General features: G+C 43.3%; 1 protein-coding gene across 1 annotated transcript in view; it reads right to left on the bottom strand.

Moving 5' to 3' along the window:
* Nucleotides 1-24571, bottom strand: part of LOC139547063 (Krueppel-like factor 12) — a 141692-nt gene that overhangs the window by 63835 nt on the left and 53286 nt on the right. Inside the window, exon 3 of the mRNA XM_071356121.1 lies at nucleotides 3030-3624. Within this exon, the coding sequence (XP_071212222.1) occupies nucleotides 3030-3624 (595 nt within the window). The remainder of the gene's footprint in view (nucleotides 1-3029; nucleotides 3625-24571) is intronic.

Here is a 24571-nt window from a genome sequence, read left to right as displayed (position 1 = left end):
AAGCTACACGTCTGTAGGAAACCTGGCACCATCCCTACGGTGAAGCATGGTGGTGGCAGCATCTGATGTTTTTCAGAGGCAGGGACTGGGATAATAGTCAGGATCGAGGCAAAGATTAACAGAGCAAAGTACAGAGAGATCCTTGATGAAAACCTGCCAAGAACACTCAGGACCTCAGACTGGGGTGAAGTCTCATCTTCCAACAGGTCAACGACCCTAAGTACACAGTCAAGACAACGCAGGAGTGGCTTCGGGACAAGTCTCTGAATGTTCTTGAGTGGCCCAGCCAGAGCCTGGACTTGAACCTGATCAAACATCTCTGGAGAGACCTGAAAACATCTGTGCAGCAACGCTCCCCATTCAATCTGACAGAGCATGAAAGGATCTGCAGAGAGGAATGGGACAAATTCCCCAAATACAGGTGTACCAAGCTTCTAGCGTCATACCCATGAAGACTCGAGGCTGTAATCGCTGCCAAAGGTGCTTCAACAAAGTACTGAGTAAAGGGTCTGAATACTTATGTAAATGTGATATTTCTGTAGTTTTCTTTATACATTTGCTAAAATATTTAATATGGGGTATTGTGTGTAGATTGATCAGGGGGGAAAAACGATATAATCCATTTTAGAATAAGGGTGTAATGTAATAAAAAGTGGAAAAAGTCAAGAGGTCTGAATCCTTACCGAAGGCACTGTATATATGTGTATATATACTGTATATATATATATATATATATACAGTGCCTTCGGAAAGTATTCAGACCTCTTGACATATATATATGTTTATATATGTTTATATGTTTATATTCACAAGTATATATAGGGTGCCAGTCAAACTTTTGGACACACCTACTCATTCAAGGGATCTCTTTATTTTTACTATTTTACTATCAAAACTATGAAATAACAGACGGAATCATGTAGTTACTAAAAAAGTGTTAAACAAATCAAAATATATTTTATTTTTGAGATTCTTAAAAGTAGCCACCCTTTGCTTTGATGACAGCTTTGCAAGAAACACGAGCAATGGGCATTAGACTGGCGGAAATCTGTCCTTTGGTCTGATGAGTCCAAATGTGAGATTTTTTTTCCATCCGCCGTGTCTTTGTGAGACGCAGAGTAGGTGAACGGATGATTGCTGTATGTGTAGTTCCCACCCTGAAGCATGGAGGAGGAAGTGTGATGGCGGGGAGGTGCTTTTCTGGTGACTCAAGGCACACTTAACCCGAATTTAAGGCACACTTAACCAGCATGGCTTCTACAACGATATGCCATCCCATCTGGTTTGGGCTTAGTGGGACTATCATTTGTTTTTCAACAGAACAATGACCCAAAACACCTCCATGCTGTGTTAGGGCTAATTATCCAAGAAGGAGAGTGATTGAGTGCTGCATTAGATGACCTGGCCTCCACAATCGTGGAAAGAGTGGCTACATTGAAGAATCTAAAACATATGTTGATTTGTTTAACACTTTCTTGGTTACTACATGACTCCATATGTATTGTTTTGATGTCTTCACTAGTATTCTACAATGTAGAAAAGAGTAAAAAATAAACAAGAACCCTTGAATGAGTAGGTGTGTCCAAACTTTTGACTGGTACTGTATTTGGATTTTTCATCACTGAACAAAAATATAAACGCAACATCTAAAGTGTTGGTCCCATGTTTCATTAGCAGAAATAAAATATCCCAGGAATTGTCCATATGCACAAGAAGCTCATTTCCCTCAAATTCTGTGCACACATTTGATTACATCCCTGTTAGTGAGCATTTCTCCTTTGCCAAGATAATTCATCCACCTGACAGGTGTGGCATATCAAGAAGCTCAAGAAGCTGACACTCAAAAACACAATGCCACAGATATCTCAAGTTTTGAGGGAGCATGCAATATGCATGCTGACTGCAGGAATGTCCACCAGAGCTGTTGTCAGAGAATTGCATGTTACTTGCTCTACAATAAGCTGCCTCCAACGTTGTTTTAGAGAATTTGGCAGTACGTCCAACCGGGCTCACAACCGTAGACCCCGTGTAACCACGCCAGGCAAGGACCTCCATATCCGTCTTCTTCACCTGCTGGGTGGTGTGAGACCAGCCACCATTCTTTGGTTTGCACAACCTAAAGAATTTCTGCACAAACTCTCAGAAACCATCTTTGAGAAGTGCTCGTCATCCTCACCAGGGTCTTGACCTGACTGCTGTTCAGCGTCGTAACCCACTTCAGTTGGCAAATGCTCACCTCCGATGGTCACTGGCACAGCGTGTATGGCTGTTTGCTGATGTCAACGTTGTGAACAGTGACCCATAGTGGTGGTGGGTTTATTGTATGGGCAGGCATAAGCTACGGACAACGAACACAATTGCATTTTATCAATTGCAATTTGAATGCACAGAGATACCGTGACGAGGTCCTGAGGCCCATTGTCGTGCCATTCATCCGCCGCCATCACCTCATGTTTCAGCATGATAATGCACGGCCCCATGTCCCATGGATCTATACACAAGTCCTGAAAGCTGAAAATATGCCAGTTTTCCCATGGCCTGCATACTCACCAGACATGTCACCCATTGAGCATGTTTGGAATGCTCTGGATGTGTACAACATCGTGATGCAGTTCCCGACAATATCCAGCAACTTTCACACAGCCATTGAAGAGGTGTGGGAGAACATTCCAAAGGCCACAATCAACAGCCTGATCAACTCTTTGTGAAGGAGATGTGCCGCGTTGCATGAGGCAAATGGTGGTCACAACAGATACTGGCTGCTTTTTTTTATTCACGCCCCTACTTTAAAAAAAAAGTAATCTGTGAGCAACAGATGCATATCTACATTCCCAGCCATGTGATATCCATAGATTAGGGCCTAATGAATTCATTTCAATTGACTGATTTCCTTATAGGAACTGTAACTCAGTAGTCTTTGACATTTTTGCATGTTGCGTTCATAATTGTGTTCAGTGTATGCAGTATATAAAGAGAGAGAGAGAAAAGAGGAAAAGACACAGACAGACGCAGCCTGCTTTTTGTCTCACCTTTGCTATGGTGGCTCTTATGATTGTCCAGCAGAGGTAGCATGATGGCATTGTTGTGGAGGCTGGAGGGTGAGCGCACGGCCGTGGTGTACATAAGGGGCAGTGACTGTACCACTACAGGGATACGATGCAGGTGGTGGCCCCCCATCTTTCCCCCTACTCCTCCTCCTATGCCCTGTACCCCTCCCAGGTTCAAGGGGCTGGAGGGTGGCGGCGGCACAGGGTGCAGGATGTGCAAAAACTGCTGCTGATGATGATGATGATGATGATGATGATGACCCTGGACACCGGCTCCAGGGGCCACCAGGGGCCCGGGTGTGAGCACAGATGAGGCAGATGTGATGACAGACGGAGAGGAGGAGGATGATGATAAAGAAGACATGGAGGACGGAGAGAAAGCGGAAGTGACAGGAGAAGCGGTGGAGGTGACGGACGGGGGGGAGGGGCGCGGCTTGTTGATTGACAGGTCGACGGGCTCGGTCTGCGTCTGGAAGTGGGGGTCGTGGGAGAGCAGGTCCTCAGGAGGTTCAGATTTGACTTTGCTCAGGAGGAGGGGGACGGCGTCCATCGTGGGGTAGCGGTGTACTTTGGGGGACTAGAGAGGAGAAGAGAGACACAAATCAGATCAATTATTCAACGTCTATATTAGTCAGGTGATGTCCTTGTCTTTGGCGTGCATACCATAAAACTCTGCCAAGAGACACACTTTTGATCTTTGGGGGATTGAAGGAGGAAAAGAAACCTGTCAAAACATCCATGTTCTCTATGATATACATATCATTATTTGGATTTGTATATGCAGCAATACACTGCCTTCAGAAGGTATTCATCCCCACGGACTTATTCCGCATTTTGTTGTGTTTAGGAACGCACATTTCAGTAAATTTTGCTCCCGATGAAACCAACCCTCATTTACCGGTCAACAAATGGTTACATCTTTTCCAAACAGTAAAATGAAGTGGCCAACAGAAAATACTATTAGAGATCTGTATATAATGTCACAATGCTTATTTTTCTGCCCGCCCAAGGCAGGAAGGCAGGAGGCAAGCTTAGTCCCACAATATGCCCATAGAAATGTATTGAGCTCATTTTGGACAGATTTTGGTGAGAGTGAAACCTCTCGCTTTGCCTACTCCTCTCTGATACAATGCATGCACCGGACATTTTTCATGAAGCGCTTAATGGAAACCTGCAACAATAGCACGCCTATCGTCTTACAGTTCTAAAGTCTACAGCCTATTATTGAACATGCTACTCCTGATATGAAGCAGCTAATAAAACATAATTTTCAAACATTCGCCGAAATGCAATTCGCGGAAAACACCATTATAAACCTAATGCGAGCAGCTGTGACAAAGATTAGAAATCTCTGTTCGAAATTTAGAAAGAGGGGGAATCTAATACCAACAACTATGATGGGTGGCGACTATAATGAAGATTGTGCATTTGGCTTGCGGACAACAAAAGAAAGTTGATATGAAAACCAATAGAACAGGAGAGAAATGCTGGTTAATGGCATGAGGAAGTTTTATCAAATAATTGCCTCCATGTCTCTACAGATAGATTTTCGCAAGACTACTTCAAAGCAAGGTAAGACATGCCTCATTATTTGAAGGTAAAACACTCCTTACGGTGTGTGAACCCATAATTTGACAGCCAGCCAAACTCCAATCAAGAACCAGAGTCAGGGATATGCTTTCCATAAATCTCCAGTTCATAGTTGAAATGGTGTAAAACTGTAACAATACAGAAAAATGAAATTATTGGAGCAGCACAGACTGAAAGGCAATATAAATGCACAACTTAACCAATGTTTCATAGTCACATAGTGAACAATACAATACCTGACCAACACTGTACATAGAAAACATACGTATCCTGCTTGAATATAGATCCAAACAGGATTAGTATCGAAATAACATGTACGCTAACTTAAGTGTGAAGAGAAATCACATGTAGAGAGAAGCTAGCTCCAAAACAGCACTTAACAGGCAGGCTAGGCTAGCGAGGGAACATGAAAAACATGACCTGCAGAAAAGACTTACAATACTAAAAGATGAACATCTTAGAAATGATTTGTACTTACAGGCAATGCTTTACGAAGGCTTAACAAGAGGTTTCCAACAAAGAAGACTGAACTGCATAATTTCCTGTTTTACCACCAGCAAAGCAGTAGCACAGCATAGCACACGTTAGCTGCAGCCACACAAAACAGCCACTGTATGTCACCAGAAGGCAGAATTCTCCCCGTCTGGCGTCGGAAAGAGGCCACTATTGATGAACGTTACACACATAACTCAAAGCCTAGCAAACCCCCAGTCTTCTTTGGCTAAAAGGAGTATGACCTCTGAGACGGATCTCAGGAACTTCTTGGTGGTCCCCTGAGCAGTAATCTTGAGTTCCACTTTGCGCACCTGAACTGATGCCAACCTCTGCATTTGTTCAGCTGGCCCATCGTGTCTGGCTTGAGAGAGCGAGCAACATGAATGAAGAATGCAACAGCTCTCAGTAGGGATTTCCAGGTGGAGAAGAGCTTGAAGGGCTCTGAGGTGAGTGGTTTGTCTTTGACTTGAGTGATGTAGCATGACACCTGGGGGCGGATTTCAACATCCAAGTCTGGACTGACCAGCTTGAGGGAAACTTGTGTCTCTGGTGAGCTAGGTTAGCTCTGTCCAGGAACGCTGCTCCCGTGAACCATGATGTACTGGTGAGGCGTGGTCGGTGGGATTGTATTCTGTGGGCATGTAGTGCCACTGCTCCGGGTGTGTTGATTGACAGACTATGTTGTGCACATACACATAGAAGTGTTTAGTCTCATTGTATCTGTATCCCAAGACTAATTTACTGTCGCAGAAGTTAACAATGTTTGGTTAGAGGTCTATTTCTTCGAGGATGAGCTCTGCCAACACTTCTCCACATAGTTAGAGGCGGATTAGGGTGCTCAGATTGAGGGGTTAACTTGGCTTTTCCCAAAACAAATTCCACTTCACTTTGTACATCTTCATCAGCGGCTCTGATGTACGCCACTACACCGATGGCTTTGTTGGATCTGAAAACACGCACATTGAGAGGGAGTTCTTAGTGTAGGTGCGTGGAAAATGCTGCTTCAGATCCTGTAGTGAGTCCCTCCATGCTTCCCATTCTTTCAGCTTTTCTTTGGGGAATCCAAATCACAAGTGTCTGAGGAGAGTTCCCGCAGTATGGCTTTGCCCTGCCCAGGCCGAGAGGGTCGAAGAGGCTGTTTACCTTTGACAGGACTCCACGCTGTGTGAATGGTTTGTTGCTCACTGATACCTCAAATGTGAAGGTGTCTATTGCTATTTCCCAGCATAAATCAAGACTGCGTTGCAAGGGTGTGGTTTCTCCTCCGAGGCCTAAATATTTTACGCCCTTGGCGTGGTCTTCTGGGGGAAATGCCTCCATTACAGTCACACTGTTTGATAAAATGTTGTGCAGTTGTAGGTTTGACTACGTGAGTGATGCTTGTGTTCTCCGTAGCAAGTCGATGGGCAGAGACTTGAGCCCATCATCCACATAGAAATGTCTCTCCACGAACTGTCGAGTGTCTTCTACGTGGTCTTGCTCACCTTCTTGAGCAGCTCACCTGAGCCTGTAGATGGCGACGGCAGGAGATGGAATGTTGCCGAAGACGGGGATGTTGCCGAAGATGTGGAGCTTCATCCTGTAACGATTACGTATTTTGTGACGTCATTGTCTCTGTACCATATAATCTCAGGTAGATTCTGTGATCTTCACTCACAACGAAACAATGAATCATCTGTTGGATATCTGCCATTATTGCTACAGCTTCTATTCTAAAGTGGATGAGAACTCCCAGAGGACTGATGTTTAGTTCTGGGCCTGTGAGCAACACGTTGTTGAGGGAGAGACCATACTGCTGCGCACTGAAGTCGAAAACCACCATGATCTGACCTGTCTTTTGTGGATGGTAGACCCCTTTCAGTGGAGGTGCTGACTCTGCATGGTTGTTTACGAATATCTTCTCCATGAAGGTGACAAACTGCTCTTTCATCTATGGCTTCTTTTCCAGGCTATGGCGTACAGAGGTGAGACGGGTGAGCGCCTGTGTGGGGTTGTTCGAGAGAGGTGGCCTGGGTACTCTGAACGGGAGACGAGCTACCCAGCTGTGAGTCTTGTATTTGTATAACTCTTTGTCCATAGTCTTTAAAAAGACTGTGTCCTCAATGTATTTCTCTGTCCTGTCAAACACTGTGAGTCAAAGTTTGTCTTCAGATGCTTTATGAATAGGGCTTTTCTTGAATGTATGGGAGAAACCATCCTGTTGATCTTCAATGTAGCTCACCTTTTCTTTTAGATGAATGTAGCTCTGACACAGAGTGAGGGCCGTCTGTTCTCCAACACATTCATTTTGAAGCTGTTCACGATTGGCTTGTGTGCGTTTCCCAGGCGTATTCACCCACTAGGACCCAGTCGAGTCGAGTCCATTGATTTGTCATCTCTGACGATGTCTCTCCCAAGCAAAAGAAGGATCTGGGCACTTTGATCAAGCTCTGGAATGTGGGTGGCCACAGAATTTGAGGTGGGGGTGGTGAAGGGCTGCCTCTGGGGTTGGTATTTCTGATCTGTTATTGAGGATCTCATTGCATTCGATGAGTGAAAGAAAGGCTTGCGCCTTCATTCACTGCCTCGATCTGGAAGCCGCCCGCCTTTCTTCCTGCAGTTTCCATGACTCCAGCGTAGGTCCTCTGAGATTTGGTAGATGGGTTACCCAGAATACTGAGCAGATTGAAGAAGTCTGATATTGCCAATGAGCGGTTGCTCTGGTCGATATAGAGGTTCTCGTGTTCCTCATGGCTGGGTATTCGCTTCTCACAGATCCACTGCCACCACTATTAGAAAGGGCAAAGCTCGGGTCGTTTATAGTTCCTGCTTCATCGCATATGAACTATGTGAAGAAGAAGAATGGAGGAATACACTGGTTGTTTTCATTTTTGTACCTTGAACCATGGGAAATCCATCTATCCTGAAGAGAGCTAATATCATGTGCGGTGTCCAGGTAAGTTAGAGCAGGTAAGTCTCCATCTTCTTTTGCAGGCATTCTATTAGCTTGTAGTCTTTGCTAGAATAGTCTTTGCTAGAAATTCTGGAGAGGCTTTCCAACTTCTTGAAGAGTGCCATTTTTATGAATACTGATGAGCCATAACACTGCTTCACTCTGTCCCAGGCCTTTTTCAGGGCTGCACTTGGGTCGTTGAGGTGCACTGAGAGGACCCTCTTTACATGTTGTGATGATTTCTTACCCAGCAATTTTGTTAGCAGAGCCAGCTCATCATTGCCATGTTAGGAGCTTGAGTCTGGTCTACTAGAGTTGTGTGTTTCTGAGGGATGTCATTGTCCGATGTAATCGTCCGACATAATCGTACGATGTGGTTTCAATAGGCCTTTCCGTTGCAATGACGACGAAGGTCCATCTCTCCCGCTGGCCTAGTGTAGTAGCAACTACAAAACGGCTCCCTCACTCACCTATTGCTGCTCATTGGGCCCTATGATCCCTCGCCTACACAGCTGATGCCTGCTGGACTGTTCATTAACACTGCACCTCTTTTTGTTAATCTGTCAGCCCCAGCCTCGAACTCAGGCCCTGTGTGTACCTACAGTTGAAGTCAGAAGTTTACATACATCTTAGCCAAATTCCCTAAGTTTGTTTTATTCACTGCTTTAGCACACTCTGCCAACCCGGATGTCCTAGCTGTGTCTGAATCCTGGCTTAGGAAGACCACCAAAAACCCTGACATTTCCATTCCTAACTACAACATTTTATGACAAGATAGAACTGCCAAATGGGGCGGTGTTGCAATCTACTGCAGAGATAGCCTGCAGAGTTCTGTCTTACTATGCAGGTCTGTACTCAAACAATTCGAGCTTCTACTTTAAAAAATACACCTTTCCAGAAACAAGTCTCTCACCGTTGCCGCTTGCTATAAACCATCCTATGCCCCAGCTGTGCCTTGGACATCATATGTGAAATGATTGCCCCCCCATCTATCTTCAGAGCTCGTGCTGCTAGGTGACCTAAACTGGGATATGCTTAACACCCCGGCCATCCTACAATCTAAGCTTGATGCCCTCAATCTCACACAAATTATCAATGAACCCACCAGGTACAACCCCAAATCCGTAAACACGGGCACCCTCATAGATATCATCCTAACCAACTTGCTCTCCAAATACACCTCTGCTGTTTTCAACCAATATCTCAGTGATCACTGCCTCATTTCCTGCATCCGTAATGGGTCTGCGGTCAAAGGACCACTTCAGCGAGCAGGCCTTTCTAATCGACCTGGCCTGGGTATCCTGGAAGGATATTGACCTCATCCCGTCAGTAGAGGATGCCTGGTTATTCTTTAAAAGTGCCTTCCTCACCATCTTAAAGAAGCATGCCCCATTCAAAAAAAATGAACCAGGAGCAGATATAGCCCTTGGTTCTCACCAGACCTGACTGCCCTTGACCAGACCAAAAACATCCTGTAGCATTCTGCATTAGCATCGAATAGCCTCCATGATATGCAACTTTTCAGGGACGTTAGGAACCAATATACAGAGGCAGCTAGGAAAGCTAAGGCTAGCTTTTTCAAGCAGAAATTTGCATCCTGTAACACAAACTCAAAAAGGTTCTGGGACACTGTAAAGTCCATGGAGAATAAGAGCACCTCCTCCCAGCTGCCCACTGCACTGAGGCTAGGAAACACTGTCACCACCGATAAATCCACTATAATTGAGAATTTCAATAAGCATTTTTCTACGTCTGGCCATGCTTTCCACCTGGCTACCACTACCCCGATCAACAGACCTGCACTCCCCACAGCAACTCACCCATGCCTCACCCATTTTTCCTTCACCCAAATCCAGATAGATGATGTTCTGAAAGAGCTGCAACATCTGGACCCCTACAAATCAGCCTGGCAAGACAATCTGGATCCCTCTCTTTCTAAAAATATCTGCCGAAATTGTTGCAACCCCTATTACTAGCTTGTTCAACCTCTTTCGTATTATCTGAGATCCCCAAAGATTGGAAAGCTGCCGCGGTCATCCCCCTCTTCAAAGGGGGAGACACTCTAGACCCAAACTGCTACAGACCTATATCTATCCTACCCTGCCTTTCTAAGGTCTTCGAAAACAAAGTTAATTAACAGATTACTGAACATTTTTAATCCCACTGTACCTTCTCCGCTATGCAATCTGGTTTCAGAGCTGGTCATGGGTGCACCCGAGCAGCGCTCAAGGTCCTAAACGATATCATAACCGCCATCGATAAGAGACATTACTGTGCAGCCATATTCATCGACCTGGCCAAGGCTTTCGACTCTGTCAATCACCACATTCTTATCGGCAGAATAAACAGCCTTGGTTTCTCAAATGATTGCCTCGCCTGGTTCACCAACTACTTCTCTGACAGAGTTCAGTGTGTCAAATCGGAGGGCCTGTTGTCCGGACCTCTGGCGGTCTCTATGGGGGTGCCACAGGGTTCAATTCTCGGGTCGACTCTCTTCTCTGTATTCATCAGTGATGTTGCTCTTGCTGCTGGTGATTCTCTGATCCACCTCTACGCAGACGGCACCATTCTGTATACCTCTGGCCCTTCTTTGAACACTGTGTTAACAAACCTCCAGACGAGCTTCAATGCCATACAACTCTCCTTCCATGGCCTCCAATTGCTCTAAATGCAAGTAAAACTAAATTCATGCTCATCAACAGATCGCTGCCTGCACCCTCCCGCCCGTCCATCACTACTCTGGACGGTTCTGAATTAGAATATGTGGACAACTGTCTGGTTAGACTGTAAATTCTCCTTCCAGACTCACATTAAACATCTTCAATCCAAAATGAAATCTAGAATCGGCTTCCTATTTCGCAACAAAGCCTCCTTCACTCATGCTGCCAAATATACCCTCGTAAAACTGACTATCCTACCGATCCTCTACTTCGACGATGTCGAGAGTCGCCAAACCCACTGGCTCCAGGTCATCTACAAGTCTCTGCTAGGTAAAGCCCCGCCTTATCTCAGCTCACTGGTCACCATAGCAGCACCCACCCGTAGCACGCGCTCAAGCAGGTATATCTCACTGGTCACCCCCAAAGCCAATTCTTCGTTTGGCCGCATTTCCTTCCAGTTCTCTGCTGCCAATGACTGGAACGAACTTCAAAAATCACTGAAGCTGGAGACTCATATCTCCTTCACTAGCTTTAAGCACCAGCTGTCACAGCAGCTCACAGATCACTGGACCTGTACATAGCCCATCTGTAAATAGCCCATCCAATTACCTCATCCCTATACTGTATTTATTAATTTATCTTGCTCCTTTGCACACCAGTATCTCTACTTGCATATTCATATTCTGCACATCTACCATTCCTGTGTTAAATTGCCATATTGCAATTACTTCGCCACCCTGGCATATTTATTGCCTTACCTCCCTTATCCTACCTCATTTGCACACACTGTATATAGACTTTTTCTACTATATTATTGACATTATTGTATGTTTGTTTATGTGTAATTCTGTGTTGTTGTTTTTGTCACACTGCTTTGCTTTATCTTGGTCAGGTCACAGTTGTAAATGAGAACTTGTTCTCAACTGGCCTACCTGGTTAAATAAAGGTTAAATATATATATTTTTTAAAGATAGATAAATAAAAATAAAAAAACCTGCTCATTGAACATCTCATTTTAAACTCATGGACATTAATATGTGACCCATTTCAGGAAACTAGGCGTATGTCGTGGGTCACTACTTCACAGGAGAAGTTTGAATGTAAACTTTTTTTTAAGTTGGTCAGAATGTGTAGCTGGTCAGTATGTGTAGGTAATCCTGTCTAATGCTGCTTTTTTAATGTATTGTGTAGTAAAACTGCACACATGTTGCTTTCCAGTAGAGGACCAAGTTTTGAAATAAGTAGAATTCAAGTACGATAGCTAAGGAGATGGAGAAAACACCTGTCTCCGGATTACATCTTCAAACTAAGGGCAACCATGGCATCCGTAACAGGAGACGCGTGCATCTATGATGTATAGGGTAAGATAATCTATCTAGCTACATTTTCAGACATGACACGTTTCTAATTTTGACAGAAAGTGGTTTCATTTCAAGTGAAAGTGTACTGGTAGCTAGCTAACGTTAGCTGGTTGGCTCGCTAGCTAACGTTACGTGTCTGATCTTATTATTTGTATATCAGAGCCATTTGCTTGGCTAGCTATGGCCTAATGTTAGCTAGCTAATATTGAACCTGGTTGGTTAGCTACCTGCAGATTCATGCAGGGTAGTAACATCATGAGTTGGGATAATGGTTCATTGTGAACCCGGGTTCAATATGTTTTAACCTCTTGACGCTTTTTTTTTTTTAAATAACGTTCCCAAGGTAAACAGACTATTTCTCAGGTCCAGATCGTAGAATATGCATATAATTTACAGATTGGGATAGAAAACACTTCAAAGTTTCCAAAACTGTCAAAATATTGTCTGAGTATAACAAAACTGATTCTGCAGGCGAAAACCTGAGAAAATCTAAGTGATTTTAAATTTTTTGTATCTGTGTTTCCTGGCCCGTCTTTCTTCCATTTAAAGGGGTATCAACCAGATTCCTTTTCCAATGGCTTCCTCAGGCTGTGACCAGGCTTTAGACATAGTTTCAGGCTTTTATTTTGAAAAATGAGCGAGATTTTTCAAAACTAGTCAGGTGTCCTCTGATTAATTCCTGCGCGCGAGAGAGGTAGCTCTCCATTTTCTTTTTCTCTCTTATTGAATAGGTTACGGTCCGGTTGAAATATTATCGATTATGTTTGTTAAAAACAACCTGAGGATTGATTATAAAACACATTTGACATGTTTCTACGACCATTACGGATATTTTTGGAATTTTCGTCGAACGGAACGATGCTTGGTTTTCTGAACATAACGCGCAACCCAAATGGCGTTTTTTGTTATAAAAGTAATATTTATCGAACAAAAATAACATTTGTTGTGTAACTGGGAGTCTCGTGAGTGCAAACATCCGAAGATTATCAAAGGTAAGCGATTAATTTTATTGCTTTTCTGACTTTCGTGACCATGCTAATTTGGGGCTAGCTGTTCTAGCATTGATTGATACACTCACAAAATGTGGGATTTCTTTCGCTGTAAAGCATATTTTCAAAATCTGACACAATAGGTGGATTAACAACAAGCTAAGCTGTGTTTTGATATATTTCACTTGTGATTGCTTGATTATAAATATTTGTAATAATATTTTGCGCCCTGCAATTCAGCGGTTGTTTAGGAAAATGATCCCGTAAAAGGGATCCGTAGCGCAGAGAAGTTAACAAAAGACTCCACTATGCAAGTAACCATTTGGGGTGTGTTCGTAAATTCAATCTGGCCATCTACTCCGATTTCAGAGCACTCTTGCCTGAGTGTGCCGGAGCGCAGAACAATGGATGAACTTATGAACGCTCAACACCCGTTGAATATGGCCAGTGTCAGTAAAAAATAGTAATTCAATTGTTGCTAGCAGCACAGTTTCAGTCACCAATGCCCTGGATAACATGAAAACTGCCTAACCAGCTCTGCTAGGGTGAGTAAAATGGTCAGAGTTTAGGTGGGGGCTAAAGCTTAAGTGTGTGTGAATGATGCTGAATGGGTGTAGAGAAAGAAGAGCTCTCCAGTAGGTACCAAAACATTCAAAGGCCCTTTTCTCAAAAGTGATGTTACAAGTTGATCAACTTTCAAAGCAGAATTACTTTCCTTTTCTTCCTCAAATGCAGCATATGATATACTATTTTGTAACTCTTTGTGTCTGCTTTTATCCAAAGTAAAAAAATATAATTGCAGATGTTTCTACATAAGACCAAATCAAGGCGGTCGGTCACATATGGTGTTGGTCCCCCCTTTCCTGCTATAACAAGTTCCACTCTTCTGAGCTTTCCACTAGATGTTGGGACATTGCTTTGGGGTTTGCTCCATTCAGCCACAAGAGCATTAGTGAGGTCGGGCAGTGATGTTGGGCGATTAGGCCCGCCAAACCCAGATTCGTCCGTCGGACTGCAAAATTGTGAAGCGTGATTCATCACTCCAGAGAATGCGTTTCCACTGCTCCAGAGTCCAATGGCGGTGAGATTTACACCACTCCAGCCGACGCTTGGCATTCCGCATGGTGATCTTAGGCTTGTGTGCTGCTGCTCGGCCATGGAACCCATGCTCCCAATGAACAGTTATTGTGCTGACATTGCTTCCAGAGGCAGTTTGGAACTCTTAGTGAGTGATGAAACTGAGGACAGACGATTTCTACCCCTTTTGCGCTCCAGAACTCGGTGGTCCCGTTCTGTGAGCTTGTGTGGCCTACTGCTTCTTGTCTCAGCCGTTGTTGCTCCTAGATGGTTCCACTTCACAATAACAGCACTTACAGTTGACCGGGGCAACTCTAGCAGGTCAGAAACTTTACGGACTGACTTATTGGAAAGGTGGCATCCTATGATGTTTCCCTGTTGGAAGTCACTGAGCTCTTCGGTAAGACCATTCTACTGTCAATGTTTGGCTATGGAGATCGCCTGGCTGTGCGCTTGATTTTATACAACTGTCAGCAACGGGTGTGGCTGAAATAGCAGTGTCCACAAACACTTTTATACGTATATAGTGTATGTGTTACAAGCAGTTCGCTACACCCGCAACAACATCTCCTAAATAAACTCAGCAACAAAAGAGACGTCCCTTTTTCAGGATGCTGTCTTTCAAAGATATTTCGTAAAAATCCAAATTACTTCACTGATCTTCATTGAAAAGGGTTTAAACCCTGTTTCCCATGCTTGTTCAATGAACCATAGACAATTAATGAACATGCACCTGTGGAACGGTCGTTAAGACACTAACAGCTTACAGACGGTAGGCAATTAAGGTCACAATTATGAAAACTTAGGACACTAGAGGCCTTTCTACTGACTCTGAAAAACACCAAAAGAAAGATGCCCAGGGTCCCTGCTCATCTGCGTGAATGTGCCTTAGGCATGCTGCAAGGAGGCATGAGGACTGCAGATGTGGCCAGGGCAATAAATTGCAATGTCCGTACTATGAGACGCCTAAGACAGCGCTACAGGGAGACAGGACGGACAGCTGATTGTCCTCGCAGTGGCAGACCACGTGTAAAAACACCTGCATGGGATCGGAACATCCGAACATCACACCTGCGGGACAGGTACAGGATGGGAACAACAACTGCCCGAGTTACATGAACGCACAATCCCTCCATCAGCACTCAGACTGTCCGCAATAGGCTGAGAGAAGCTGGACTGAGGGCCTGTTGTGAGGCAGGTCCTCACCAGACATCACCGGCAACAACACCGCCTATGGGCACAAACCCACCATCGCTGGGCCAGACAGGACTGGCAAAAAGTGCTCTTCACTGACGAGTCGCGGTTTTGTCTCACCAGGGGTGATGGTCGGATTCGCGTTTATCGTCGAAGGAATGAGCGTTACACCGACGCCTGTACTCTGGAGCGGGATTGATTTGGAGGTGGAGGGTCCGTCATGGTCTGGGGCGGTGTGTCACAGCATCACCTTATTGAGCTTGTTGTCATTGCAGGCAATCTCAATGTTGTGCATTACAGGGAAGACATCCTCCTCCTTCATGTGGTACCCTTACTGCAGACTCATCCTGACATGACCCTCCAGCATGACAATGCCACCAGCCATACTGCTCGTTCTGTGCGTGATTTCCTGCAAGGCAGGAATGTTCTGCCGTTCTGCCGTGGCCAGCGAAGAGCCCGGATCTAAATCCCATTGAGCATGTCTGGAACCTATTGGATTGGAGGATGAGAGCTAGGGTCATTCCCCCCAGAAATGTCCGGGAACTTGCAGGTGCCTTGGTGGAAGAGTGGGGTAACATTTCACAGCAAGAACTGGCAAATCTGGTGCAGTCCACGAGGAGATGCACTGCAGTAATTAATGCAGCTGGTGGCCACACCAGATACTGACTGTTACTTTTAATTTTGACCCCCCCTTTGTTCAGAGACACATTATTCCATTTCTGTTAGTCACATGTCTGTGGAACTTGTTCAGTTTATGTATCAGTTGTTGAATCTTGTTATGTTCATGTTCTGTTCATACAAATACTTACAGATATTAAGTTTGCTGAACATAAATGCAGTTGACAGTGAGAGGACGTTTCTTTTTTTGCTGAGTTTGTGTATGCGACTAATAACATTTTATTTTAAATGACCAAAGGGGTCTGACTTTAAATTAAGTACAGCGTCATGTGATATAAAGTCTTTATGGATGTGTTATGAATGACCGAAAGTGTCTCACATCAAACTTAATATTACAGGACACTACATGAAGTGTCAATACATAGAACGTTAATAACCTGTTGATTGATGAAGGTTCTCTCATGATTCGCAGGTTACTGTAGGGTGTGCGAGGTATTTAAATGGATTGATGGACCTGCAAAGCTTGCTTTTGTGTGTGTGCGTGTGTGTGCGTGTGCGTGTGCGTGTGCGTGTGCGTGTGCGTGTGTGTGTGTGTGTGTGTGTGTGCGCGCGTGTGCGTGTGCGTGTGCGTGCGTGCGTGCGTGTGGGTCAGAATCAAGTTGATTTGGAGTAGTCCAACCTGAGACTACCGCACCAGGTATTCCTCTTCTGTTTCCATGCTGGAGACCAGGGCTTGATTACAACCTGTTACAATGGTGCCATCATTTTTCTTGATCTTTCAGCGATGGAGTGGGTGAATGTGTCAAAGACCTGACTGGGCAGAGCACCGCGCGGTAAGGCTAGTTTTTGTTGTATTCGTGTTTGTGTTCTGAGGAACATGTAACTTGGTTCCAGAAAAAATACACTTTCAATATCTTTTGGTTGGGGTCTTTCATCAAGGTAAGTGTTTCTTGGCGTAACGTCGTCCTTAGGCTATTGCACTCACAGTACATACGTATAAGCCTGGGATATCAACCATTCAAGTTGGCCTTAGTGGGAGTGACCATATAGTCTATAGGAGGGACCTTACAGAGTAAAGTATTTGTCATCATCACTACTTAACACAGCGAAAAAGTCATAATTATGGATAACCCCTAACCATTTTCAAAATGTATCTTCTTCAAATGTCATTTGAAACCTAACCCTAACTAATGAAGGCCAAGTTTGATGCGTTGGGCCACCAGACTATCAGCATATTTGGGCAGAAGTGTCTGGAAATGAGGTTAGGTGTAATGTGACTAACATAGTACACCAGTCCCTCCTGCAGCAAAGCACCCCCACAAAATGATGCTTCCACTACAGTGCTTCACGGTTGGGATGCAAGCCTCCTGTCACGTTCGTTATAGCGATGAGACCAAAGCGCAGCGTGATTTGAATGCATCTTCTTTTAATAAAGAAAGAACACGGAATGAACAATACAAAAACAACAAAACGAACGTGAAGCTATATAATCATAGTGCTGTCACAAGCAACTAAACATAGACATAGATAATCACCCACGAAATACTCAAGGAATATGGCTGCCTAAATAAGGTTCCCAATCAGAGACAACGATAAACATCTGCCTCTAATTGAGAACCAATCTAGGCAACCATAGACATACAAAACCCCAAGACTGGTAACAACCCCATAAACATACAAAAACCCTAGACAGGATAAAAACATATAAATCACCCATGTCACACACTGACCTAACCAAAATAAATAAAGAAAACAAAGAATACTAAGGTCAGGGCGTGACACCTCACCCTTTTTCCTCCAAACATAACGATAGTCATTATGGCCAAACAGTTCTATTTTTGTTTCATCAGACAAGAGGACATTTCTCCAAAACGTATGATCTTTGTCCCCATATGCAGTTGCAAACTGTAGTCGGGCTTTTTTATGGCGGTTTTGGAGCAGTGCCTTCTTCCTTGCTGAGTGGCCTTTCAGGTTATGTCGATATAGAACTTGTTTTACTGTGGGTATAGATACTTTTGTATCTGTTTCCTCCAGTATCTTCACAAGGTCCTTTGCTGTTGTTCTGGGATTGATTTGCCCTTTTCGCACCAAAGTACGTTCATCTCTAGGAGACAGAACTCGTATCCTTCCTGAGCGGTATGACGGCTGCGTGGTCCCATGGTGTTTACACATGCGTACTATTGCTTGTACAGATGAGCGTGGTACCTTCAGGCATTTGGAAATTGCTCCCAAGGATGAACCAGGCTTGTGGAGGTCTACCATTTTTTTCTGAGGTCTTAGCTGATTTATTTTGATTTTCCCATGATGTCAAGCAAAGAGGCACTGATTTTGAAGGTAGGCCTTGAAATACATCCACAGGTACACCTCCAATTGACTCAAATTATGTCAATTAGCCTATCAGAAGCTTCTAAAGCCTAGACATCATTTTCTGGAATTTTCCAAGCTGTTTAAAGGCAGAGTCAACTTAGTGTATGTAAACTTCTGACCCACTGGAATTGTGATACAGTGAATCATAAGTGAAATAATCTGTCTATAAACAATTGTTGGAAAAATTACTTGTGTCATGCACAAAGTAGATGTCCTAACCGACTTGCCCAAACTATAGTTTGTTAACTTCTTTGGGATTGGGGGCGGTATTTTGACATCCGGATGAAAAGCGTGCCCATTGTAAACTGCCTGCTACTCAGGCTCAGAAGCTAGGATTTGAATATAATTGGTAAATTTGGATAGCAAACACTCTACAGTTTCTAAAACTGTTAAAATAATGTCTGTGGATAAAACCTAACTGAAATGGCAGGCAAAACCTTGGGGACAAACCATCCCAAAAAATGTTTTTTTCATCCTTCCTCTGATTTCAATGGCTGGCACTTTTATAATAGGGCGAAATCGTGCCCGATTGCAGTTCCTAGGGCTTCCACTAGATGTCAACAGTCTTTAGAAAGAGGCTGGTTTTTGGAAAAATGAGCCAGAAATTGTAGTTTTTCTAGGTGGCTCCCATTTTGGCTGTAGTGTTTCCAAGCGCGTGAATGAGAGCGCGTTCTTTGGTATTTTTCTCCGGTAAAGACAATAACGATTCTCCGTCTTAAATTTGCGTATTAGGGTACCTAAGGTTTGATTATAAATGTTGATTGACTTGTTTGGATAAGTTTATTGGTAACGTCTGGGATTCATTTTGTATGCATTTTGAAGGAGGGAAATCGAGTGGATTATTGACTGAAGCGCGCCAGCTAAACTGAGTTTTTATGGATATAAAGAAGGACATTATCGAACAAAAGGACCATTTGTAATGTAACTGGGACCTTTTGGAGTGCCAACAGAAGAAGATCTTCAAAGGTAAGGCATATATTATAACACTATTTCTGACTTTCGTGTCGCAACTCCCTGGTTGAAAATGATTTGTTATGCATTTGTGTGCTGGGCGCTGTCCTCAGATAAATCGCATGGTTTGCTTTCGCCGTAAATCCTTCTTGAAATCTGACATGGCGTCTGGATTAACAACAAGTTATGCTTTATTTTGATGTATTGCACTTGTAATTTCATGAAAGTTTAATATTTATAGTAATTTAATTAGAATTTGGCGCTCTGTAATTTCACCGGAAGTTGTCCGCTATAGATCCGCTATTAACATAGTAATATCCTCTGGCTCATGGAAGCCGTCAACTCCCCAAATGATTAATTTGCCGTAAATATGATGTCATAGACAGAGATGTCTCTTCTCTCTCTTTACTGGCATTTGTTACTTTCTCTCTCTGCCCTGGCTCTTATCGTCTCTTATTGTGATTATCTCTCATTCGTTCTTCTGGACCCTCTTTCTCCTGACTATTTCCAACCCCCCATTCTCTCCCCCTCTTCCTCCACCTTTCCCTCTCACCTAGCATTTGTCTCTCTCCCTCCTGGTTTCTATACCTCCCACAGCAACACAGCTCTATTAGTTCCTATCATATCTCTCCTAAAGCTCCTTTTGTGATGGTGGAAAAACAACATATGGGCCTAATTTCCTGCTCTCGCTCTCCCTCTTTCCCTCTGTCCCAGCCCTCTTAAGGCCAATGGTTCAGTGTGTCCCTCCACGCACCCCATACTTAACACATCCCAGGCTGTTCTGTTGGTCCAGAAGCATTTCATAACACTGTTTATCTTAACGTAACTATCCATCTCCACTGTCGCCTGCTGCTGTCAATAGACAAGACTCTCTGAACTTGGCTGCATGAAAGGCACTCTTGGATCCATAACTTGTAGAAAAGTAAATCTACCAAAAAAACATGTGCATGGATAATTTTGATAATTACAATATCCATTGTAATTATCAGTCACCTGTTACCAATAAGGTTACACTTTACTGTAACAGTAACCAAAACGTTGCTGGATTGAATCCCCGAGCTGACGTGGATGTCGATTAAGGCAGCCTCCCGCACCTCTCTGATTCAGAGAAGTTGGGTTAAATGCGTGAGACACATTTCAGTTGAAGGCATTCAGATGTTCAACTGACCCCTTTCCCTTAAGCATTCATAGAACCTTTATAACAGCTATATAACACATTATAACATTCGTCATTTAAAGTTATTAATAATTATGATCAACGGCAAATTATGCAGGTGTTAAAAAGGCTTTATGAATGCAAACATAGGACACCAACAGTAAAAAATGACCTCATAAATTAGGCTTTGTGTGGATAACATACACTGGTATAGAAGTATACTTGGTTACACTGTATAATAACTTTAATGAACAAGCTATTATAAATGCTATTTCATTATGTTCATAATTAATCAATTTGTTCACGGAATTTTTCCCGGACATGCCACTATGCAAATCTCATGCCATTAGTAACCCTAACATGTAATCCCTATTACTTTTTAAAAAATATAAAAGATTATGTAAAAAAGTATGTTTTATTTACAGTCACAATTGTGACCGGTGAGCATACAGTGCTCTGCCTATAATAAAATTAACAGACATTCCTATTCCTCAGCCCCAATATCTATGTGCCCACTTACACATGTACACCCAATTACCCACATACCCCAGCCCTGTTACCCCCATGCCCTAACCTTAACACCCACACCCTAATATTGATAAAACGAAGAACCAGTGCACTCATATCCTAACCCTAAATCCCCTATTCCTTTGCCAATAGACCTCATCCAAGTTCCTTGCCTATCTCAGTCCTGATTTCCTTAGTCCTGTATCCCTCAAGTCACCAACAGTATCCTATTTCCAGCTATTCGCTGCACACCCCAACCCTGTTAATTGCTTATCTTAGTCCTGTGACCTCTGGCCTGTGTACACTAATACTTTCATAGATAAACTCATAGTACAGTAGTATAACACATGTGCCCCAGACCCATTCATTTTTGTTCCTACCACAAACTTGCCAGGAAGGAATTTAATTGGCAATATACATCCATCTAGGACCCTTTTACCTGTATGAGTCTTGTGCACCCACTCTCCATTACTCATTTAACCAAGGTAAATCCATGACCATACTCATATAAAACAATCCCAGTGCCCAAGCCTCAGAATTCAGACAAACCAGGTTTGTGCTTCAGCTACACTTGTACTTCAGCGAAATATTCTTACAGACCAGGTGTACACCTGCAAGTCTAAGCCAATATTGATACAAAATAAATAAAAATTGTATTCACCCCCCTTGGCATTTTTCCTATTTTGTTGCCTTACAACATATGTTGCCTCTCTGATTAATGCCCTCCTTGCCTGGTCCATGAGTTTTGGTGAGCGGCCCTCTCTTGGCAGGTTTGCTGTGGTGCCATATTCTTTGACTTTTTTTATAATGGATTTAATGGTGCTCTGTGGGATGTTCAAAGTTTCAGATATTTTTTTATAACCCAACCCTGATCTGTACTTCTCTACAACGTTGTACCTGACCTGTTTGGAGAGCTCCTTGGTCTCATGGTGCCGCTTGCTTGGTGGTGCCCCTTGCTTTGTGGTGTTGCAGACTCTTGGGCCTTTCAGAACAGGTATACACTGAGATCATGTGACAGATCATGTGACACTTACATTGCACACAGTTGGACTTTATTTAACTAATTATGTGACTTCTGAAGGTAATTGGTTGCACCAGATCTTATTTAGGGGCTTCATAGCAAAGGGGGTGAATACAAATGCACGCACCACTTTTCCGTTTACATTTTTTGGGAAACAAGTTATTTCACTTCACCAATTTGTCCATTACATGAAATCCCAAAATAAAATACATTTAAATTACAGGTGGTAATGCAACAAAAAAGAAAAACACCAAGGGGGACGAATACTTTTGCAAGGCTTTGTAAACATTTTGTAATGTAGATATGTACAGTAGTGGTGTAATAATGTTAATGTTATATGATGCACTGTTTTATCTTTTGTTTTATATGTAATGTAAGTGCTTTAATATGTTTGGACCCCTGGAATAGTAGCTGCTGCTTTGGCAGGATGCCTAAAAAATACTAATACAAAGTACAACATAAATTCTTTTTCACTTTTGTGACCGATTGGATTAAATGGGTTAATGACCTGTATTATAATTCATATAATTTGTTGTGCATTAATGCATATTCATGACAGTTATGATTAAACTTGTATTGTATACTTAAATACAGTACTTATGTATAGTGTTACTGTAGTGTGTAAGTATACTGTAGCTTGTCTATGCAACATACACACCAACCAGAGTCCTATATAGTATACACAACAACAGAGCCAGTCTCTCTGGTAGCTAATTGTATCGTGTTCAGGAGTCTCTGGCTGGGACTCAGCCAATCCATCAGGGGGAGAGGGAACTGCTGGACACGCTCTACTAATCATGAAGAAACAGATCATTAAGTCTGAGGGAAGAGTTGCTCCTCTGCGCTGCACTTCTTTCACTACCTGTAATGTTGTGGATCTATAGTGAATTACTGTTGGGAGGGGAGGTGGTAATGTTTTTAATCCAGACTAAGTACAATCATTTCCAGCCCGACAGGAAATGTTACAACCTAGTAAATCAGCAGCAGAGAGGAGCTTCTCCACGTGGAACTCAGCTTGGGGTCAGACAGCAGCCCTCCCCCGAGCCATGAGATACACTGACCTCTGACCTCTCAACTCTGGCAGGGGTCAGCTGGGGGTCAGGAGTGTAAGGTCAGAGTTCAACTGTTCAGGGCCAGATGACTACACGTATTGGTGTATTACCATAACGTCTACCAAGCAACTCGGAAAGGAATGTGTACGTCCATGTGTAATAGGGAGCATGACAGTTTAACGTCGATAACCAGTTGTAAACAATGCATTACATCACGTACTGACGTCGATGCATCAATTCATATCAGGAAGTTCTTGACCTTGCGTGAATCATGACATGAATATTGCCTACACCACAAGACAAAGTCGATGTATTGCAATTTCCAATTAACAGAGGGAGTTAACTATGATTATAGTTGACAAATTATCTTACTCTATGAATATGATTACGAGGATAACAAAAAGATATCTGCGGGTCAAACATGAATTAAACTGATGACTGTGGAACATTAGGCTCACCTTTCTCTTCCTTGATAGAATAAAAAATACAGGTATATCTAATACAGCCATCAGGGTTGGGGTCAATTCCTTTTAAATTCAGTCAATTCAGAAAGTAAACAGAAATTCCAAATAAATTCAAATTTTCCTCATTGCCTCCTATGTAGTGCGGGGGGTAACGAGTTACAAAAGTAACGTGTTACACAATCAGATAACTTTTCATGAGTAATTAGTAATATAACACATTACTTTTTAAAACTGGGTAATTTAATGTAATATATAGTTACTTTGTCAAGTAACGCGCGCGTTACTTTCAGAATCATGTCTCTACCGGGCGCCTGTTTCCACGATCCAATCTCGACTTGTCTCCTCATTTAGTTGTCGAGTGAGCAGAGAAAGGCTGTTTAGAGAAATGTCATGACAGCTGCTGTCCATAAAAATGGTTAGAGGGCGCACCACTGATCTCTGCCATTGAACGCTTCTGTGGTAGCGAAGCCAATAGAGGGCTTCACCATCTAGTAACAAGTTATTGACCTCTATACATCTCTATGGGTCTGTGCACGTGCGGTATAACCAGAACTGGTGGTACGAGAGAAAGCTTGGCACGCCTGTTTTTGGGGAGTTTCTCCCATACTTCTCTGCAGATCCTCTCAAGCTCTGACAGGTTGGATGGGGAGCGTCGCAGAACAGTTATTTTCAGGTCTCTCCAGAGATGTTCGATCAGGTTCAAGTCCGGGCTTCTTGCTGGGCCACTCAAGGACATTCAGAGACTTGTCCCGAAGCTACTACTGCATTGTCTTGGCTGTGTGCTTAGGGTCATTGTCCTGTTGGAAGGTGAACCATCGCCACAGTGTAAGATCCTGAGTGCTCTGGAGCAGGCTTTTATCAATGATCTCTCTGTACTTTGCTCTGTTCATCTTTCCCTCAATATTGACTAGTCTCCCAGTCCCACAGCATGATGCTGCCACCACCATGCTTCACTGTAGGGATGGTGCCAGGTTTCCTCCAGACTTGACGCTTTTTCATTCAGGCCAAGAGTTCAATCTTGGTTTCATCAGACCAGAGAATCTTGTTTCTCATGCTTTGATAGTCTTCAGGTGCATTTTAGCAAACTCCC

Source organism: Salvelinus alpinus, chromosome 20 (assembly GCF_045679555.1).
Source record: "Salvelinus alpinus chromosome 20, SLU_Salpinus.1, whole genome shotgun sequence".
Classification (NCBI taxonomy): domain Eukaryota; kingdom Metazoa; phylum Chordata; class Actinopteri; order Salmoniformes; family Salmonidae; genus Salvelinus; species Salvelinus alpinus.
Note: the sequence above shows the minus strand (reverse complement) of the source record. Positions and strands in the feature narration are given on the sequence as shown.